The sequence below is a fragment of the Notamacropus eugenii genome, chromosome 3, assembly GCF_028372415.1.
Source record: "Notamacropus eugenii isolate mMacEug1 chromosome 3, mMacEug1.pri_v2, whole genome shotgun sequence".
Lineage (NCBI taxonomy): Eukaryota > Metazoa > Chordata > Mammalia > Diprotodontia > Macropodidae > Notamacropus > Notamacropus eugenii.
Window position 1 is genome coordinate 147,783,341 of NC_092874.1, and position 22,700 is coordinate 147,806,040.

At 37.6% G+C, this 22,700-nt stretch overlaps 1 protein-coding gene across 2 annotated transcripts in view; it reads right to left on the reverse strand.

Annotated features, from left to right (window-relative positions):
• Positions 1 to 14,219: 14,219 nt before the first annotated feature.
• Positions 14,220 to 22,700, reverse strand: part of BCAP29 (B cell receptor associated protein 29) — a 64,291-nt gene continuing 55,810 nt past the window's right edge. For both annotated transcript variants that reach the window (XM_072653071.1, XM_072653072.1), the window contains 2 exons: positions 17,785 to 17,885; positions 14,220 to 15,250 (listed from right to left, as the gene is read on the reverse strand). In XM_072653071.1, coding sequence (XP_072509172.1) covers positions 15,212 to 15,250; positions 17,785 to 17,885 — 140 coding nt within the window. In that variant the 3' untranslated portion in view covers positions 14,220 to 15,211. The remainder of the gene's footprint in view (positions 15,251 to 17,784; positions 17,886 to 22,700) is intronic.

The window sequence follows — 22,700 nt, forward strand, 5'->3', positions numbered from 1 at the left end:
CTTTCTGTCACCTCCATTTAATAGATAAAGAAGAGAAAATCAAAACCTTAGTAAGAAATATGCACACTCAAGCAAAACAATTTTTGACAATGTCCATGTCCAAAAATTGTGGCATCATTCTGTACCTTGAATCCATTATATCTGTTTCAGGATGTTCATTATTAGTCCTCTGAACTCATGGTTAGCCATTGCATTGATCAGCATTCTTAAATATTACAAAGTTATTTACCATTATGAAGTTACTGTATAAATTGATTTCTTAACTTTACTCACTTCATTTTGCATCAATTGAGTATTTCCAGGTTTCTCTGAACCTATACCTTTCCTCATTTCTTACAGAACAGCAGTATTCCATTACATTCATATACCATAGTTTGTTCAGTCATTCCCCAACTGCATGTACAAAATGAAGGTGATGTGGTTAGTTCCTCTGAAAAAGATCTGTGGGTTTTTTGATCACAAACTTAACAGTGGGATATGACAAAAGTTAATGCAATCCTGGTCTGTAATAGAACACTCAAGGTCATATTACCACTCTCTTCTACCCTAATGGGATCACATTGGCAACACTGTGTTCAGTTGTGGGGGCCACATTTTAGGAAGGATATTGATAAACTGTAGGAAATTTGGGCAGCTGGGTGGCTCAGTGGCTAGAACATTGAACCTGGAGTCAGAAAGACCAGAGTTCAAATATAACCTCAGACACTACCTAGCTATGTGATCCTGGGCAATTGGCTTAACCCCCTGCCTGCATAAAAACTGGAGAAGGAAATGGCAAATCACTCTAATACCTTTTCCAAGAAAACCCCATGGACCATGGTCCATAGGGGTCATGAAGGGTCAGACATGACTGAATGACTGAACAAGGAAATATAAAAGGAGGCAATTGGGAAGGTGAAGGATCTCAAGATCATATCATCCAAGGATTATAGAAGTAATGGGGCATATTTAACATTGACTTGAGAAGATGGGTGAGAGGGGTTCATCATGATAGCTCTCTTTTAGTATTAAAGGGGAAGAGGAATCACAATTATTTTGCTTGGCTCCAGAGGTATGAGAAACTTCCCAACCATTAGAACTATCCAAAAGTCTAATGTGCTGCCTTGGGAAATAGTGACTTAGTCCTCACTACACATCTTTTATTTATTTTATTTTTAATTTATGGAACAAAACAAGCATTTACATAAGACAGTGTAATAAAAAAAAGATTGCACCTGAAATTACAAATCTATTATGTACAATTTTCTATTCCTTTTAAATGTACAATAAAGTTATCATATAAATTTCTTTCACCTCACATTTCCCCCTCTCTCCTGCCCTAGAAATGGCTATCATTAGAAATATTTACATAAGTAATATGTATAGATGTATAAATATATATAAAGATGCATATATTTATAAATATCTATTTCTGTGTGTATGTATATGCATATATATGTATATGAAAAATCTTTTAATAACTACTTCTATTTATCAGTTATTTCTCCAGATGCAGATAGTATCTTCCTTCATATGTCCTTTGTAGTTATTTTGGGTATTTATAAAAGTCAAAATGATATTTTTCAAAGTTGTCCCTAAAACAATATTATTGTTACTGTACACATCATTCTCTTGGTTCTGTTCACTATTTTGTGCAAGTCTATCCACCTTTTTCCTGAGATGATAGAGCTGAGGGGGCAGAGCCAAGATGGTGGAGTAAAGGCAGGGACTTGCTTGAGCTTCCCCAAAGCCCTCCAAGTACCTGTAAAAATGACTCTAAACAAATTCTAGAGCAGCAGAACTCAGAAAATAACAGTGAAACAATTTCCAGCCCAAGACAACCTGGATAGTCAATGGGAAAGGTCTATTACATCAGTCTGAGAGAGGTAGACCCACACCTGGAGCAGGCCTCAGGGGACTGAATCAGGAGCAGCTGTGGCAGTTTCCAGATGTCATAACCCACAAATGCCAAAGACAACTTAGCAGGTCAGTAGGAAAGGTTTGTCCAACCTGGGTGACAGAGGAACATGGTCCTGCACCAGCCCTGAGGAGGTGACAGCACTGTTAGCTATGTCCAAAGCTCTCTGCCCACAGACAGTGGGATTGAACATCTTATCAGAGGGGGATTGGAGGGATCTCTTCACTGGTGCTGAAGCAGGATTCTTTTGCTTTGCCCATGCTTGGATCTGGGTCACAGCCCTAGGTGATGGTCCTGGCATGATGAGGAGTGATGGCATGGCAGAGCTTGTGGTGGCAGTGGAGAGGGAATCCTCCTCACAGTTCCAAGGCAGAAAAGAGTGCTTCTAGTCACTAACAGACCAGAGAGGAGTAAGCACCTCTCTTTTGATCATACTACCTTGGAAGAATTGAAAATTTAAAGGTCCCTAGAAGTATCTCTGGAAACAGCTGCACAAAACCCCTAAAGCTTGGGACAGTACACCCTCCACAGTGGAAGAAGTATACTACCTTAACAAAGAGTTAAAAAGTCAAATAATTGGCTGGGAAAATGAGCAAATAGCATAAAAAAAACTCAGACTACAGTATCTTACTTTGGTGACAAAGAAGATCAAAACATACAACCAGAATCCCTGCAATGTCCCTACTCTTAGTGGCAATTTCCTATAGTCAAAAGGTTTGTAAACTTAATACCAGATCTATTAAATTATAGATTGTTGGTAGGGGAACATCCAAGGTTAAGTCTAAAATTAAGCTATTAGGCTTAGGACTTTAGACCAACAACAATAAGTAAGGGCCCTTTAATTCTTAGTAATACTGTGGAGACAAGGTCAAGAGGTCAAGAGCTTGTGAAGTTAACAACATAAAAATATTATTTGTGTTTCAGTTGGCTAATGTTTAAAAAAATTTTTTTTGGTCCATATTGTAAATGCTTTAAAAAGAAGTATCACCTGACCAAAAGTTTGAATTGTTTTATCTGTTATAAACTGTGTTAAAAATGAAAACTAAAATAAAAAAGAAATAGAAGAAAAGTTTGGAAGAAAAATGAGAGAGATGCAAGAAAATATGAAAAATGAGTCAACAGCTTGCTGAAGAAGACCCAAAAATATACTGAAGAAAATAACACCCTAAAAAATAGACTAACCCAAATGGCAAATGAGGTCTAAAAAGCTAATGAGGAGAAGAATGCCTTAAAAAGCAGAATTGGTCAAATGGAAAAGGAGGTCCAAAAGCTCACTGAAGAAAATAATTCCTTAAAAATTAGAATGGAGCAAATAGAAATCAAGACATTATCAAATAAAAACCAAAGGAATGAAAAAAATAGAAGACAATGTGAAATATCTCATTGGAAAAACAACTGACCTGGAAAATAAATCCAGAAGAGAGAATTTAAAAATGATTGAACTACTTGAAAGTCATGATAAAAAAAAGATCTAGACATCATCTTTCAAGAAATTATCAAGGAAAACTGCCCTGATATTCTAGAATCAGAGGGTAAAACAGAAATTGAAAGAATCTACCAATCACATTCTGAAAGCAATCCCCAAAGGAAAACTCCTAGGAATATTGTAGCCAAATTCCAGAGTTCCCAGGTGAAGGAGAAAATATTGCAAACAGCCAGAAAGAAACATTTCAAGTATTGCAGAAACACAACCAGGACAATACAAGATTTAGCAGCTTCTACATTAAGGGATCACATGGCTTGGAACATGATATTCTGGAGGTCAAAGGAGCTAAGGTTAAAACCAAGAATCACCTACCCAGCAAAACTCAGTATAATTTTTCTGGGGGGGGGGGGGGTGTGGAAATGGTCAATTAATGAAATAGAGGACTTTCAAGTGCTCTTGATGAAAAGACTAGAGTTGAATAGAAAACTTGACTTTCAAATACAAGACTCAAGAGAAGCATGAAAAGATAAACAGGAAAGAGAAATCATAAGGGACTTATTAAAGGTGAACTGTTTACATTCCTACATGGAGGAGGGAGTAATTAGAAGCAAACACTTTTGAGGAAGAACAGGTTAAAGGAGAGAATAGAATAAATAGGGGGCAGAGTAGAATGGAGGGAAATATAGTTAGTTTTTCACAACATGACTATTATGAAAGTGTTTTGCATGACTGCACACATAAAACCTATATTGAATTGATTGCCTTCTCAATGAGGGTAGGTGAGGAGGGAAGAAAGGAGAAAATTTGGAACTCAAAAGTTTTAAGAGAAAAATGTTAAAAATTGTTTTTACATGCAGCTGAGAAATGAGACAAACAGGCAATGGAGTACGGAAATCTATCTTGTCCTACAGGAAATAGAAAATTGGAAGGGAAGGGGATAGGAAAAGGGCTAGTGATGATAGAAGGGATTGCATGCTGTCTTGGGGAGAATATTTGGAACTCAAAATCTTGTGGAAGTGAATGTTGAAAACTAAAAATAATTAATAAAAATATTTATAGCAGTTCTTTTTGTTGTGGCAAAGAATTGTGAATAAAGCAGATGGTCATCAATTGGGGAATGGCTGAATAAGTTGTGATATATAATTGTGATGGAAAACTAATGTGCTATAAGAAATGACAAGCAGTGTGGTTTCAGAAAAAAAAAATCTCTGAAGACTCATATGAACCAATGTAAAATGAAGTGAGCAGAACCAGAAAAATATTGTATGCAGTAATAGCAATTTTGTAAGGATGATCAGTTGTGAAAGACTTAGTTACTCTGATGAAGACAATGATCCAATACAATTCCAAAGGACCCATAATGAAAGTTTCTGAATGCAGATTGCAGTATAGTTCAAAAAACTTTATTTTTCTTGTTTTTTTCTACCTGTATTTTCTTTTAAAATATAGTTAATATGGAAATATTTTGTGTGCCTTCACATGTATAATTAATATCAAATCTCTTGTCTTCTCAGGAGGGAAGTAGAGGAAGAAAATCAACAATTTGGAACTCAAAATTAAAAAAAATTCTTAAAATTGTTGTACATACAATTGGAAAATATTTAATAAAATGTACTTTTAAAATAATAAAAAAGATGATCAAACTCTTCATTTCTTATAGCACAGTAGTATTCCATCACAATCTCATACCACAACTTGGCCAACAACTCACTGCATTCACTTCAGATCTTCAAATGGAATATCAGTCATTTAGTGGACAAGAACTCCAAAGTCCCTTCCAAGTCTGAGATTCTTCTCTGCTTATATAATTACACCCTCGTTTCTTCTTCTTTGTACTCTTACAACACTTTCTGTCAGTACCACTCGTTTTGGTATTATTTTATTATTTGTTTTTTATGTTGTCCTTCACTAAACTCCTTGAGGGCAAGTAATATGTCAGTCAAGTATTCAACAAGCATTTATGAAAAGTCAGGTAAGCATGTAGTTCTTATGCATCTCTCAGAGGCTTACATTTTCTGCAGATTTTTTTTTTAGAATAGTACCATATATTCAAATGCTTAACAAACATTTAGCAAACTGAGGTGAAGAACAACTGACACCCAGGTTTATTAATAAGTCCATTAATCTAAGTAAGTGTAATAGCTTTTCCCAATAGGATATTGAAGAGAATACAATCAATTTCACAAATCTGGACTAATTAGGGAATTTTCTGAATAATTTTGGACTATTAAAGACACACGGAGTAAAAATTTCTCAAAAAATGATAAACAGAAGGAATTAATAAATAATCAAATAGGGGAGGTATCTAGTGAGGCTGAGCGAATAGTCCCTTACTGAAGTAAATATTATTTAGGATGTTAGGGTTGTAGGAGATGAAATATTATACTAACGTGATGTTAATATAATGATATTGGGATCCAGTGCAAAAGCTAACATGAGCTGGGTACCAACAGTGACAATATCAGAAACAAAAAACATTTATTGAACAACTGCTATGTGCAGCTAGGTTTGCTGGCAACTGGTAGCTAACACAGGAAATTTAGATAAGACAAGGTCCCTGACCACAAGGAGCTTAGTAAGGTCTAGGAATGGGGTTAGACAAAAACACAAATACCTTTAGATTAACAATCTCACATTAGAAATGCATTAATTGGGGTCTTTATGATACAAACTGTTATGTAGAGAGGAAGATTATTTACTAAAAGGAGAGGGATGGGCAGGGTCAGGGAGTTTCCTAGAGGAAATGCCACCAGCATTTGAGTTGGGCTTTGGAGGCTAAGCAATACAGACAAACTGAAACAAGGCTACTGTTCTATGTTTACAAAGCATCTTCACCATTCCCTTCCAACAAAGAGCTCAGAATTTATTACAAGCACTCATTAATTCTGCCCAATATTTCTAGAAAAATAAATTAGATAACTTAAACAACTGATCTCTGACTAATATTTATGTCCAATTTTCTGTGGTGTTATAAAAGTTCTATCTGCTGTTACCACTATTAGAAAAAAAAAAAGAGAGAGAAGAAAAAAAGAAAAGAGAAAAGAAAAGGAAAAGGTGATGAGATGGAATGCCGCAGGTTCAATGACCTGCTAAGTTGAAAAAGCCCCTATTCCAAAGTACAAAGTTTGATACTAACTCTTCTTTACACATTTCTTAATTTTTCACTTCTTCCAATCCAACTCTCCATGAAAAGGAGAATTGGAACGCAGAATAGAATTTTAAAAGTATTTTTTTCCTCAAAGATCGCATTTCCCTAGATATTGTAAGAAGCAAGGCAAAGGGAGGCATGTCCTAAATGGTTACCAGTATTAAACTAAAGTTCAGAATCTTTAGGTTAACAAGGCTGTCAATGATGACAAAGAAACTGGTGGATACAGCACCTTTTGCTTTTCCTTGACAGCAATATTCGGTGACCTGTCTGAAATGACAAGTTTTAGGAACCTAATAAACCCTGTTTTCAGGTTTTGTTGTATTGTGAAATCTTGTGTACAAAAGTTGGTTCATGTACCACCTTCTGCATGAAGCCTTTCCTGATCCTACTGAAGGTCAGAGCTTTCTCATAAAATTTACCTTGTATTTTGTGTGCTCTATGGAGTTGCGCAAAGTATTTGCAGATTTTTCATGCTCACTCTGGCTTTAGTAATGACAAAGCTTCTCAGTGTTTCCAGTGACTATGGATAAAATTTAGCTCTTTATCTTTGGGGATGATGAAGTAATTCCCTTATTGGCCACTAAGGAGGAAGAGCAACGACTCACTGGGGTTTGATGGAATGATCCATCCTCTGGTTACTTCTCTTTCTGATTGAGAGGGTGGAGTAGAGGGGTGGCACTGGTCACCTTTCATCCAATGTGGCAACATGGCAACCATTCCTATGTGATACCTAGAGAAGAAGGAAGTGAGTAGTTGAACCTAAGTCTAGTTTTGGGCTGCCTCTTTTATGTTTCCTTAGAATACGTGATGGGACAACAGTCCTGAAATGAACATACACTGTCTTGGAGGCAGACTCATGAGTTTGAATATGCTGGATCCAATTGTCAGAGGTCCCGGTTGGCAAGGAGGGGAGGGGCTGAATTAGAAAGGATATCAGTAAGGGAGAGAAAAGGAGGAGATCAGACACAGAGGAATACAATGCAGAATATAGGTGAAATGCCACAGTGATTATTCAGTGGTCGTGGACACACCCTCATATTTTGTCTTCACCTCCCAGTGTGAGATCATTATTACTATCTTTTTTTTAAGTTTTTGCAGTGTGTGCTGTAAGGATAACAGCAGTCATAAGTAACTGAATCCTATTTTAAGACTTGCCAGTGTGAACTTGTGAGGGTCTTTTGTGTTAAGCATTTCTTGTGGGTGTAGGAAATAAATAACTGTCCTATACCTCATGTATGTTATATTATTAAATACTTTTTTTATACTCTCATTTGGGGAGATCCTAATCAAGAGGGAATAATAAATGGTTCTGATAAATTGATTTATTGATTTGTAGGTCTATCAGTGGTATGCTGATCTAGTTGGTAGGCAACTGACAGAAAATGGAATGGCTTTCCACGTTTTACAGTCCTTATCTGAAACTCAAGAGAAAAAGGATACCACAAGAATTTTAGCTGAAGAGAAAGTGAATGGAGCGCTAGGCTTGCAATGGGGCACACCTGGGTTTATATATTGTCTTAGGCACGTAATGGCTGTGTGATACCAGGAAAGTCAGGGTGGTTAGATGGTACAGTGGATAGAATACCATGTTTGGAGTCAGGAAAATGAATCTTCCCGAGTTTAAATCTGGCTTCAGACTCTTACTAGCTGTGTGACCCTGGACAAGTCACATAACACTTGCCTCAGTTTCCTCATCTGTAAAATGATCTAGAGAAAGAAATGGCAAACCACTCCAGCATCTTTGCCAAGAAAACCCAAATGGGGTCGCAAAGAATCGGCCATGATTGAAAAATGACTGAACAATGTATTGTATTAGGAAGACTAGTGGCACTGTGGCTAAGTTGAGAAGCACCAAAAGTGTCTCAGTATCTGTTAGAAAAATATTTAGCGTTTAACTATCAGTATCAAGAATCAACTCCATCAGTTGTATTTTTCTGTGCATCTGAGAAGCAGTTTTGCAGAGTAGAAAGGCAGCTTTAGAAGTAGGAAAACACAGGTTTCAAATATTGACATTTACCCTGTTGGTGCTCTGAATAATTCTCTAAGACTTAATGACAGATAAGGTGCTGAGCTATGTGGGTATTGAGATTTTCCTCATTAGGGATTTCTCTATATCAGTGAAAGACCAGATCCAGCCTCTATCTGGTCCTGCACTAAGGAAAAGAATTCCATGTACTGGAAGGGCTTGTCCCTCACTAAAACTTGGGAAGTATCCTCCCTCAATTTCTCTATGCCTCTTTATTAAGATCATAGATTTAGAGTCGGGAGGGACCATCAGGGTGGCATCATCTAGCTCAATTCTTTCATTTTACAGATGAAAAAACTGAGGCCCAGAGAAAATAGGTGAATTATCCAAGGTTGTATGGAGAAGCAACATTTCAGTGATGCCCCACCCCATGCAATCTACATCCTCATGATTACTTTCTGCATGTAAAAACTTGTTCACATGACAAGATCTAAAATGTATTCACCTTAAAGCACAAATGCCAGGTAAGTTTTTCTGTGTTATCCTCCTCTCAGGATCATTTGTACCTTGAGGGATCAAGTCTTTTAAGCTAAAGGATAAAGCTCCCACAGCTGAACTCTTCATATCAACCATTAAGCACAATCTACTCATGCTACTCTCCTGTTAAAAAAAAATTTTTAGTGGCTCCCTAGTGCCTCTAAATGGAGATCTGGTCATTCTACTCTGGTCTCTACTGAGTAAAGATCAAATCCTTTTACTTGTTACTTGCTGCTTTTCACAAGCCAGCATCACTCTACTTCACCAGCTTTATCACATACCTTTCCTCTGGGTGCACTCTAATACCAAGGCAAACTACACGTCTGCACTTTCCTAACTGTATCTTTGCCCATTTAATTCCCTTCCATCCTATTTAAGTCTTATAGCAGTACCTTCTCCTTGAAGTCCTCCCTCATTTTCCTGGTCTATAACAACTTTCCCTGTTAAATCTCATATAACTTTTATTTTTTTGGAGGCAGGAAGGGGACAACTCTACTTATGTGACACTGTGCTATCTGCATCATCGCATTTCCCCATTGGACTGTAAGTCCCAGGTGGAAAGGGACTATATATTATCTAGACTTTATTTTCTTCCTAGAAATTAGTATTAAGGCTCTGACTACAGTAAAAACTTAAATGTCTGCTAAATGAAAGATAGAGCTATTTTTGGAGGGAAGGTGGAGTGTGCATTGAGCCTTCTGAACTACATTAGATGACTGACAACCCTGCCTTTAATCTTTTTTTGAAGGGTGGGGAGAGTGGTTCCGAACTGTGATTTCTTGGGTGTCTCAACTCCCTACCGTGATTTGGATTTTTCAGCGAAGAGAATTGCCTTTCACACTTGAGAAGTTCAATGATCCACTCCAAGTCACACAATTAGTGCCTCTGCAGCAGAATCAAGAACCAGGCCTTCTGAACTCCAAGGCTGGCACCTTACTACACCATGCCAGCTTTTGGTATTTTACTTAGCCATTCAAAAGTAGTGTGAATAGTTTAAATTAGTTTACCTTTAATTGTATCTAGAAAATATTAGACACAAATAATGGGGGTAAATAACCAAACCTAAGGGGGCCCCACTAGACAGAAAAAGGAAGGAAGTATAATGGGACTGGCCCCTTTTAAGAACTACAGGGAAGGAAGGAGGATAAGACTTACTTCATAAAATCTCCAATGTTCCTCAATGGGTAGGCTTTACCCCAAAACCTATCCTTGCCCATATATTCCTGCAATCTTATTCTTTTCCATCTGCCCTGAAGATGGAAGCAGGACAACTCTCCCAAAATCAGGCTGATGTACAAATAATTTAGGGATTGAGAGGGCATATAAGATGGGATACTCTAAAAATGAATAGGACTGAGGTGAAGAAAATAAGTATTTACATAGTGCCTATTACATGCCAGGAACCATGGCAAACACTTTACAAATATATCTCAACTGATCCTCACAAAGACCTTGCATGATAGATGCTATTATTATCTCCATTTTATAGTTGAGGAAATCAAGGCAAACAGAAATGACTTGCCCAGGGTCACACAACTAATAAGTGTTTGAGGCTGGATTTGACCTTAGGTGTGCCTACCTCCAGACCCAGTATTCTATCTACTAAGTCAGGGGTGGGGAACCTGCAGCCTGGAGGCCACATGTGGACCTCTAAGTCCTCAAGTGCAGCCCTTTGACCGAATCCAAACATCACAGAATAAATCCCCTTAATAAAAGGATTTGTGACTAAGCCCTCTCAGTGCCTCTGAGGTTAACAAACAACTAAAGTTAGATTGAATGCCCCAGAATTTTTGGAGCTGGCAAAGAGGCCTGACAAAAGCTGCTCTTGCTGCCAATTTTCCCCTTTGTGTTTGGGAAAATGTGAATTTTTAGAAGTGCCAGATTGTTTGAACTGCTTTCCTCTTTTTTTGAGATCAGGAGAATATGGTATTTATTGGACATATATTTTCAGGCTAGTCCAGGTTGAAAAAGGCAAGAACAAAGTTTAATATAATAGACGTCTTAGATTTCCACTACACCAAACTATTATGAATAGAAAACGAACTCATGATGTTCCTTTGTAACTTCTGCTTGTACTATTTGATTTTGCTAAACCTGATTCTACATATGGGGATTAGGAAGTATTTTTTTGCTTTGTATGTTGGCAGCTGGCCCTGTAACACTTGATGTGTCACTTTGGGTATTAATACTGAAAGCTCAAATCCAGATTACTGTCAATAAAAATTGTGGTATTGTTCCAGGAAGTGCATGACAGAGTCAAGGGGTGCTCCAAAAATCATCGAGAATAGGTGATGCATGAGGAAATCAAACTACCCCAGGGTCTAGTTTCTAGAAGTCCTTGATAACAGATTTGTGATTAGGAACAATAATTTTAGGAGACCAATTAAACCCAGTGAGGTTGTGCTTCAAGAAGAATGAGTTAAATAATTATCCTATGCACTCGTTCAGGTAAAGAGTTGATCAAGAAACATTTATGGAAGAAATAAGCTTCTTCTAATAGTCAAGAAACATTTGTTATAAGCCTAACACGGGCCAGGGACTTTGACAGGCACTGAACTATCCTAATTATTCACTTTTTATGAATTTTTGTGCATGTGTGACTGTGACAAAAGCAGCGGATGTCACAGTCTCTATCAACAAGTGATTTACAACATTAACAGGTAGTAAACCAAATCAAAGGAGAATAATTAAAAAGTGATCATGAGAGAATACTTGTACAGTACTTAGCACAGTTCCCGGCACATAATAAGTGCTTAATAAATACTTATTCTTTTCCTTTCCCTTCTCTGTCCCATTTAATGAAAACACTAAGTTGGCACTGCATGGCCTTATCACCACGGATCTGCACCATATCCACATGTGGGTGTTTGATATATGTTTCTAGCTGTCTAGTAACAGTAAGGCCAAAAAAGAATGTTACACATGAAGAATTGGGAGTTGAGCTGGTAATCGTAGTTCCTATTCAGCAGAAGCAGAGAACTCAAAGAGATTGTAAATGGCAAAAAAGTAGGAAGTAGTGATGCTTTTTACCTTGAAAATATATACATAGCTTTTTCTTTTCCCTCAGGAAAAGATCCCTATGTCAGGATTTTGTGCTAATAGGACCTCTCAAACCATCAAAGAATACATAAAACATAACTAGCTATGGGGAAGGAGAGTGCGTGGCTAAGGACAGCCCAAAGGCCCTGCCCAAGGTAGTGAAATAAAGGAGGCTAGAATGGTTAGATTCTATTAGTGGAAGGTCAAACTAAGCAGTTTTGTACTTGACTGGACCAGAGTAAGAATAATGGGATCAATGAGCTTTGTTTTTATATTTTAATTAACTCCTCCAAGTGGCAGATGTACAGGACCTGGACATGAGTCCCTGGAGCCAAAAGGGCCTTCTTTTCTGTTCCTCCCATGATAGCATTTGCTGCCACGCCCTTCACTGGCCACTGTCCCATCCCTGCCCGTTACTGCCATCCCTTCTCAGCTCTTCCAAATGGAATCTCCATTCTTTAAGACACACCTTAAGCAATATTTTCAGCATGAAGCCTTTCCTAGTATTCCTAATTGCCAATGCCCTATTCTCCAGTTACCGAGTATTTACTTGGCATTTGATTTGTATATACTCACTTTCGATTTATGCTGGATAAATCCTTGCTTATTAGAATGTGAGCTCCTAAAGTGGGATTCTCTATTTGTATCTCCAGCACCTAGCCCAGTGAATTGTGCAGAATAAGTGCTTAAATCCTTCCTTCCTTCCTTCTTTCCCAATGGAATAAAAAGCTCCTTGGGAGGATTGCTTCATTCTTTATACTTTTATTTCAAGTGCCTAGCAGTGCCTAGGACATACTTCATACTTGTTGACTGACTGGTTAGGAAAAAGAGGTAGTGAAAAGAATACTAGATTGTCAGAATCTGAATTCTAGTCAAGGTTCTTTTATTAATTAGCTGTGAAGGCTTGGGAAAGTCATTTCACCATTCTGGGCCTCAGTTTCCTCAGTTATAAAATTGAGGACTGGACTAGGGAATCTCTAAGACCCCTTCCAAATTCAAAATCCTATGATTCCATTCCAAATGTATAAATCATGACATGTAAAGGCAGGACATATTAATTAATTATATAAAGCACAACGTTTTCCCAAGGGATTTTATTTTAATCTTATAAAGTGAAAATCGTACCAAGCATATGCCTGTGTAAAGTAAGGGTAGGATATTAAACTAAATTAGGGAGATATGTAGTTCTGAAAAATTGGAAAAGGACAATAATGGAAATAAAGATTTATCATCTTAATATGACTATTTGAGGGGGAAGGGAAATACTTGGAAAAAAATCAGTTTGATAATACATAACAGATTATGGAGCTCTTGGTAATTATTAAGGTTTTTATGACAAAGTTTGCTTTGTGGAGCCTTTACAAACTCCTTATCCTACCCCGCCCCTTTCACATCTGAAGTGACCTCTCTCTTTTCTAAACTCTCATAGCACTTTGTACTTCTTTTACGAACTTACCATATCTAAGTGATGCGATTGTTAGTTGTATTATATCTTGTCTCCCAGTCCTAGACTGAAAACAGGAAGGCTCTTATATATCTTTGAATCTTCTAGTACGTGGTTTTACAGAATATGCAATTAATAAATGTTCACTGAGCCAAATACATAAAATGGAAATAATTTTAAAATGAAAATATTTTAAAATTTCAGATAAAAATAGAAAGTACATTTAAATGACAAAGAGAAAAGGATAAGAATGTTTAATTTTCTTAAGACATATATTTTACAGGCTGGCTACTACCAGTCCTGATTTTTATCCAGTAAGAGAGGATACCAAATTCCCGATAATGATATATGTGCTTATGTAGATGTCACACTGCTCTTTCTTTGCCTGCTCTCTGAGTTGTCATTTCATTCTGTTCTTTCCCTTTTCAGTATTTCCTTTCCTTGTTATTTGTGGTGCTGTCAGTCCATATGGGCCTCGTCCCATTACTCATCTCTGTTAAATGTCTCCTACATTTCTATTTCCTAGCAGTATCTGTTGGATTTTTATCTGAAAAAATGCCAATGCATTTGCTCACTTATTTCATTTTTTAAATTAAAAAAATGATGTTGGTATCTACTTTCATAAACTTTCATAGAAGACACAAAAAGAAGCAATAAAAATATAATTATTCCCTATTTTTCATGTTCTTATTTTTCATTTTTCTTTCATACATAGTACAGGCTTCTGAGACAAGGCCTGCTTCCAAGAGGACATTGGAATCCACACCAAAAAAAGTCTTTATTAATGCAATAAAACAACCAGTACACACTTCTAAAGGAAATGTTCAACAAAGACTCTAATGGAAAAATAGTGCTTACTATATGCCTCTTGGGATTTAAAAACTTCTCAGACAGTCTGTAAAGCCAGTGCACATCTATCTGAGGTATATAAGCGCTGCAAAACCATGACGGTTGTTGTGGGTGAGTTCCACGTTACCATTCTCCTTGAAGAATTTTACTTTTGTAAAGCAGATTTAGTGATACTGTAGTTAACAGCAAAGAGATGTAAAACTTGTCACAGAGAAGCCAACATTTTTGTTAATTGTTTTAATAACTCCGAAATTCCTAAGAAAAACAACTAAGCTCATGCAGAAATCCAATGAGCAAACACAGCTGTCAATATAGCTGATGTGCAGATACGACCCACAATGACATCAATTTAAAAAAATAACCTCAACCTCATGTTTTAGAGATTTTTTTCGGATCCCAGCATATAAAAACAAAATGGCTGATGAAGATCACCCATATCTACTCTCCTTGTCAAAAACATTTCCTGACAGTAAATACCATTTCTAAATTACAACTGTAAAAATAATTTATTAAATACATTCTTGTCTTCACTGATATAACATCAATGTTTTCAAGTCTAGGCCTATACAACTTAAATTCTCAGTCAGATGATCAAGCCATATAGAACACCAGTGGTATTTATTAGAATGTAATGACTGTGCTTAAGATGCTTCCTTTTCAGGAGATGGAGGATAGATTATACATCGGAGCTGACACACAACCAAATATAGCATACGTTACTGACATTGTCATTGCAACACAGGATACATATATGGCATTCAAGAGCTATGATTGGCTAGTGATGAACAGTGCATTGTTTCTTAACATTTCATTTCATTTTAAAGGCTGCAGAGGCCAAACTTGTTAAATCAATTCACCACCTCAATACAGATGGTATCCATTTGTCACATCCAAATCTTCTTTCAGAGGTCTTTTTTCTTTTCACTCTTTGCTAAAATTTCCTGCAAAAAGAAAATACTACTGAACTGACACATCAAAGACTTAAAAATCACAGTCATCATAAAAACAGAATTCTTCCTTTCTTTTTAAAGTGATATCTCTTGACCCTTTGGAGGTAACAGAGAATATATATTAAGAAAAAAGAAATGAAATTTGAAAGCAATGACTGTATTAGCATTTCTTCTAAAAAAAGTCTTACAAATGATCACAGCATAGTTCAGCAGTTTATTATATGGAAGTATTACTTGGAAAAGTATTTCCAGACAAAAGTATCTTGATGGGTATCATCTTAAAATTCTAAGCACTGGTTATTTTGATCCAGTTTGCACTAATTCTAAGTGAAAAGAGGGTTGGTTTTTTTTTTTTTTTTTTTTTTTTTTTTTTTAAGATTGTCACTACTACAAACACAATCCGAATTTCTCCAGGAAAAGAAGTTAAGGAGGGGGTGATATACTGGCTTTTTTTTTTTGTCTCTCAAATTTCTGGGTAGGGTAAATTCTTATTAAAGTAGGACGATCACTCATTTCAACCCCTTGTATCTACCAGCAGAGAAAATTGTCTATTATTTTCTAAATATCTGAAGATAGAGACAATTCCATCTTGCTAGTCCTGAAAATCAGGTCCTGCAGCCTTCTTACACTGAAACATCCCTCTACCATGTAGGCTCCCTTTCTCCTTTTTTGAATTCCCTAGGGGGCTAAGGGGAGGGGGTGTCTCCATTTTAGACATGGACCAAGTCAACTATGCCTCATTCTCCTCCCAGCCAGTGCTTCTGCCTTTCTGCTCCCTCTTGTATATTATTTTTCCTCATTAGAATACAAGCACTTTGAGGGCAGGACTATATTTCTTTTGGTACATATTAAGCATTTTGTGAATACTTGCTGCCTTCCTGGACATTTCAGTAGCTGGCTCCAGGGGTAGCTAGGTGGGTGAGTAGACTGAACCCTGGGCCTAGAGTCAGGACTAATTGGATTCACATCCAGCCTCAGATACTTAACTAGCTTGTGTAACTCTGGTTAAGTCATTTAACCTCTGCCCCAGTTTTCTCAATCATAAAATGAAGATCACAATAGCGCCTACCTCCCAGGGCTATTGTGAAGCTCAACTGAGATAATATCTGTTCGGCTATTAGCATAGCATCTGGCACATAGTAGGCATTTAACAAATGCTTATTCCCTTCCCAATGTTTCATAATTCTGGGAGGCAAGAAATCTGCTCCTTAGTACTTCACAGCTAGAGAAACTAGGCACTCAGGGTTTTTCAAGACCAACCATAACAAACATTTGTTCTGATCCAGTGCTTAACACAATGACTGGCATATAGTAGGTGCTTAATAAATGCTTACTGACTGATCATTCAGCTACGAAAGAATGTTTCGAAATGTTCAGCAAGAAGCAATGTTCAGCCAGAAAGTTCCACTTTTATGTCTTTATAAATATAGTCCCTCTAGACCTAACTGAACCAACAAATCTGTACTGAGTACCAACACAAGTCTCTTCAAACAAAGACTACATTTTGGATTGATTTTTAAAAGGGAACTCTGAATGCTGGCAGAACTCCACATGGGGTGTGAACCTGCACTGCCCAAAGTCAGTGGGCCATTCCTTTTCATATTTTGAAGGGGTTATTTTCTCATATTTTCTTGGTGCCAACAATGGAAAAGGAAAGAGTAAGGCAATCCTCAGGGACTGAAAAGAGAAAAACAGATTCATTCATAGTAATAAGCTTATTCCTTCCTTTAAAGCTTTTGTTGGTATGTTCCCTCTCCACCCCCAACATCAGGGTCACTGTATTACAAGTGGCATGGTGACATAAAACAAAGGCCTAGCTGGCCTACCAGCAATGAAAGGCCTCAATGAAAGAAGGCTCTAAGCCTAAGTTACAGAGAAGATTGCCCAACATAAACAAAAAACTGCTATTGAGAAGACAGAGTTACTAAGTGATGGTTTAGCTCTTGACAGCCTCAATTCCTCAAAGTCTGCTCCTCATTTGGTGTCCAGGAAGTAAATGCCAAAGTCAAAGTAACATTTGAGACAAAGGGTCCTTGCTGAAGTCTATGTGTCACACTTAAAAGAAGAGTAAGACTGTTGAAATTTTATACTGAGAAATATCATAGGAGCCACAGGGGCTTAGTCACATCTAAACTTTGCTCTCAGAAACTTAAAATTCCTGGAAAGAGGGGTGAGGAAACAAAGTCATTTTGAGACTTCTTTTTTCCCCCTTTGGGGTCAACAGCTCAAGTCAGATTGTCAACAGTAATGACTCTCTCCTTTCTGATACTTCTACTCTTTTGGGTCAGTAGCTCCTTCCTAAACTTTACCAAAGGCTGAAATTCAAAAAGTACTCTCTCTTTGAATTTTACAGGAGGACTGTAGTTTTTATTCACTTGGGAGAAACTGACCAGGGATGCAGTTTTTATTGGCTTAGGTAGTGAAGGATGTAGGAGGCAATGTTTAATTCTATTTTCTTGGATCTGGGGAGAACAAATGGCGGAAGGTTGGACTTTGGCAATTATTGTTACAACAGTCACAAGTACCTGAAGTTGTGTGTGCTCTTTCAAAAGGCGGTCGTATTCCTTTGAAAGACTCTCAGATTGCTTCTTCATCGTGGTTACTTCATTGTGGGCCTTAGAAAGGGCTGAAAAAAATGCAGAGGAGAATTAAGGAGAACATTTGTTTTTAGAAATCTCTTGGGAAGAAAAAAAAAAGTACTGTTCAAGGTACAGAATGATTGAGAAGTTGGACTTCCATAAAACCAAAGACTCAGTTACACTTTCTGTTTGTTTTTCAGACTTGTTATTTGGAATGGGGATTCATCCATGTGTTAACACCCTTATTGATCTGCAACTTGTCAATTACTGATAGTGAGAGGGCAGTGGTTTTTCAAAGTGTGGCCCAAGGACTTTTGAGGGACTTAAGTACAAACTTTTTAAAAAATAATAATATCAAAACATTTTTGTTTTCTTATATGATATTGATAGATATGACCCACATAAACAAAAGCTATGTGGAGTCCTCAATAATTTGTAACAGTATAAGGTGGACCTGAGATTAAAGAGTATGAGAAGCTCTGGCATAGAGTACTACATGAAGTTAAGTGACTTGCTCATGGTTCCACTGCCAGCAGTTGTCAGAGGGAGGACCCAAACCCAGGTTTTTGTGACTTGAGCTGGTTCTCTAGGTGCTACTTCATGCTGCTTAGCATCTATTACATACTAATGTCTAATACCAAGTCTACCACATGTTACTTTGAGACCTAACTGCAAGGAAGCTAAGTACATTTTAGTTTGTGTTTATTAAAGATCAACAGAAGTAAGTTAGAAGCAGTGGACCTGGACAGAAATCAAGAAATGTATGAAGAAACTTCCAGTCAACACTTTGTAGGGCAGAAGTTGTTTAATATGCAAATCACATGGAGGAAGAGAATGGGAACAAGGTGGGTGTGGAAAAATAAAAAAGCTCATGTTCAAATCATTTCCCTTATGAAATACTTGCAAGAAATACTTTATAGATTATGTACTCAGAAATTCCAAATGTTAATATAATGGCATATAGAACTCATGCATATTGCAATGTCTGCATTTATGATTTTTTAAGGTAGGGCACAGACAAGAATTCACAGGAAAACTGCTCTTGTATGATGAAATGGGGTTATAAGTTCACTTTGTATGCTAAATAGTCACCTTATATCATCAAAAGTCATAAATATAATTATTAAGTCAGTTAGTAAATTAGCATTTATGAAGGGCCTACTTTGTGCCAAGCAAGGCAGTTAGATGGCTCAATGGAAACAGTTGAGACCTGAGTTCAAATTTGACCTCACATTCACTAGCTGTGTGACTCTGGACTTAACCTCTGTTTGTCTTAATCCACTGGAGAAGTAAATGGAAACTACTCTAGTATCTTTGCCAAGAAAATCTCATAGAATATATTGGCTTGATATGGTCCACAGGATTATGTAGGGTCAGACACAACTGAATAACAAATATGCCAAGCACTGATGATACAAAGAGAGAAAAAAATAGTCTCTACCCTAGATTAACTCACAATGAACTGGGGAGACAACAAGCAAATGCCTATGTATAATTTAGTTCTTGAGTTGTGTCCAATTCTTTGTGATCCCTATTTAGGATGTTCTTGGCAAAGGTGTTGGAGTGGTTTGCCATTTCCTTCTCCATCTCATTTTACTGATGAGAAAATGGAATCAAACAGGATTAAGTGACTTGACCAGGGTCACATAGCCAGTAAGTGTCTGAGGCCAGATTTGGACTCAGGAATATGAGTCTTCCTAACTTCAGGCCTGGCGATCTAGCCACTGTGCCACCTGGTTGTCCTAAGGACCATGTATAAACCAGCTATTGATCGTTTTAGTTCTATATGCACATATGTCTTAACACTTGTTGGTATCTGTGCTGCATTCTTTCCTTACATCTGACATCCAAGACCTAACCAAATAAAATAATGCCCCACAGTGTGAAACTATTTATTAAATCACAAACTCCCTGAGAACAAGGGAAGTGTCCTTTGCAGATTTTTATATCTTAGTACCTTTACCATTTTAGTTTAGTGCCTTGCCACTAGTAGGTGTTTAAAGAGGTTTGAGTCGATGTGCATTCAAGATCCAAGGCACAGAGGCTCTATTGTATCCCATAACTTCCATAGGCTTAAAAAATCCCTAGTCATAAGAAGCCAGCTCAATTAAAAAGTGAGTTGGGAAACAAAATGTCACAAAGCACCTGGCGCTAAGAGTTGGAATTGGAGGATCTGAGGTCAAAAAGTCCAGCTCTGCCGTTTCTTGGGTGACCCTCTGTATACCCATGTTTCCCTGTCTGTAAAATACGAGAGTTGGACTTGATAATCTCTGAGGTCATTTCCAGCTCTAAATCTAAGATCCTATGAAAAAAACATTAAGAATATTAATACCAGTTAGCATTTTGGCAACGCACTTTACATAGTACATGGGAATAAAAGCACCTATCTTATAAGGCTGTTGTGAGTATCAAATGAGTTAGGTAGCTTATGTCAAGTGCTCTGCAAACCTTAAAGCACTGTGATGATGATGATAATGTTAATGACCAACAGTGCCAGCTAAGCAAAACAAGCAAACAAGAACAAAGCAGGCCCAGAGAAAGGCAACACTAAGAAACACTGGTTCACATCCTGCCTCTGATACATATTATCTATCTATTGGCAAGTCACTTTGACCTCAACTACTAGAGGAGGAAATTGGTGAGCCTGAAAATGCTCCATCTCTTAGCTTCATCTGCTGCTTCTACTGCCCCTTTACTGTAAATACAGACAGCAGAAGGGCAGGAGGGGAAGGAGGGGCACTGGGGAGAATCACAGGAGGCTTCACAGAGGACACTATAACTGTGAACAGCATCTGAGGGGGGACAGCTGGCAGACTGTGCAGGGCCTTACATCACAGAATGCCCAGCTGAGAGGGGCTTCAGAAAAGCCATTGAGGGTCCTCAGACCCAGAACCAAGTGACTTGCCTAAGGTTACTGTTCTTTCCACCTCTTCACCTTCTTCTACCCTAGCTCTCATTTACCAACAATTGTGAGGGTCATACTTAGGAAAATTAGAATTCTGCAGATGTCATGCGTAGAATCCCTCAGGGTTAGACACTTTCATTCTCTTGTTTTTTGACCCCTCATCCTTGCTCCATTCCCTGCAGAAGAGCAATAAGTAGAATTTATGGAAAAACCCCTGAGGTGAAGAGTTACTCCATTACTGGTTGGGTTTCCTGGCTATTGAAAAAAGGCAAGAGCATTCCATCTCCCCCACCCCCCAACAGCTACTCCAGAGTGGACGTCACAATGACCATCATGCCATGAAACTTGAATCTCTGTCTCTCTTATCTCATGTGGAATAGATGACATAACAATGTTTTGCTTGTAAAGTTCCATCATTTGTGAAATATATGTTAAGGACTACTAGTGATGCTCCAGGTTTGCAAATGGTCCTTGGGTTGGTCTCTTTGGGCAACAATGTTCATTTTTAAATTTAAAATTGGGTACTGGCAAGAAGAAAGGAAGGGGAAAGGAATAAACATTTATTAAGCGCCTATTATGGGTACTTTACACACATTTTTTTCATTTAAACCTCACAACTCTAGAGGTAGCTCCTGTTAGTAACTTTATTGTATAGTTGAGAAAACTAGGGCAAACGGAGGTTAAGTGACTTGCTCAGGGGCACACTGTATGTATGAGGCTGGATTTGAACTCAGGTCTTCCTTACTACAGGCCCAGTTCTCTATGTACTATGGGACCACCTAGCAGCCATAACATTTTTGTGGTTGCTCAGTCGTGTTCGGCTCTTCATGACTTCATTTTGGATTTTCTTGGCAAAGATATTGGAGCGCTTTGCTATTTCCTTCTCTAGCCCATTTTATTGATATGGAAACAGAGGCAAACAGGGTTTCATGACTTGCTTAGGGTCACAAAGCTAGTAAATTTTGAATTCAGGATTGGAACTCAGGAAGATGAGTCCCAGCACTCTCTCATACCTGGCACTCTATCCACTGTGCCACCCTAGTTGCCATGTCAACATTACATTTAATAAAAATCACGCATCCCCCTCAATGTTTTCTCATGAAAAATCAATAATTTCTCCAATTAGAGGAGATTACTATTGTTTGAGAGACCCTTACAGTGTTTTTTAGGTTTTGTTGGGGTTTTTTTGTTTGTTTTACCAACTCTTGCTCTGTGAAAATCAGTATCTGTTTTCTGAAGACCTTCCCATTCCCTTTGGGACCAATCTTTGTGAATAAGGGATTACATGGAACATGTAATTTCAATTTCATTTCAAGCTGATTTAAATCCATATTATTTTGGAAAGAGCACAGAAGACAGGCATGAAGTCACTGGAGAAAGACGCCTGGGATTTAGCTACTACCTAATAAGCATTAATAATAGTAGGCTGGGAAGAAGCTTTTTTTTTAGATTTGAAATCTTTCATCCTTCCTATATTTGACTTACCTTTTGAAAAATATTTCAGTTAAAGTTTTGTAGACTTAGAGGAACCTTAAAAGATATCTAGTCCAAACATACTGTTTTACAAATGAGGACACTGAGACTTAGAAATGTTAAACTTGGTTATAGCTAATAGGTAACCTGAGTCAGAATTTGAACCAGAGGTATGCTGGACCCAGCTCAAATCTGTTCAGGAAAGCTGACTATTAAAATTTCAGTGTAAGCATATACACCTTGGAAACTGGCAAATGCTACAAATCAGGGCTTGATTTATTGTTATGTTGACTGCCCGGATTTAAGTGATGGAGAAAATGTTAATAATGCCGATTAAATTTAAAAGTATGTTACATGTACATTTCCCCATCCATCCAGAGAGTCCGTTGTTCAAACACTTAACCAGCACATCCCTGATTTGAACTGTGGTCTCTCTACCTTAGCAAATGCTTTCTCTAATGCATCTGATGCTCTTCTTCCTCAT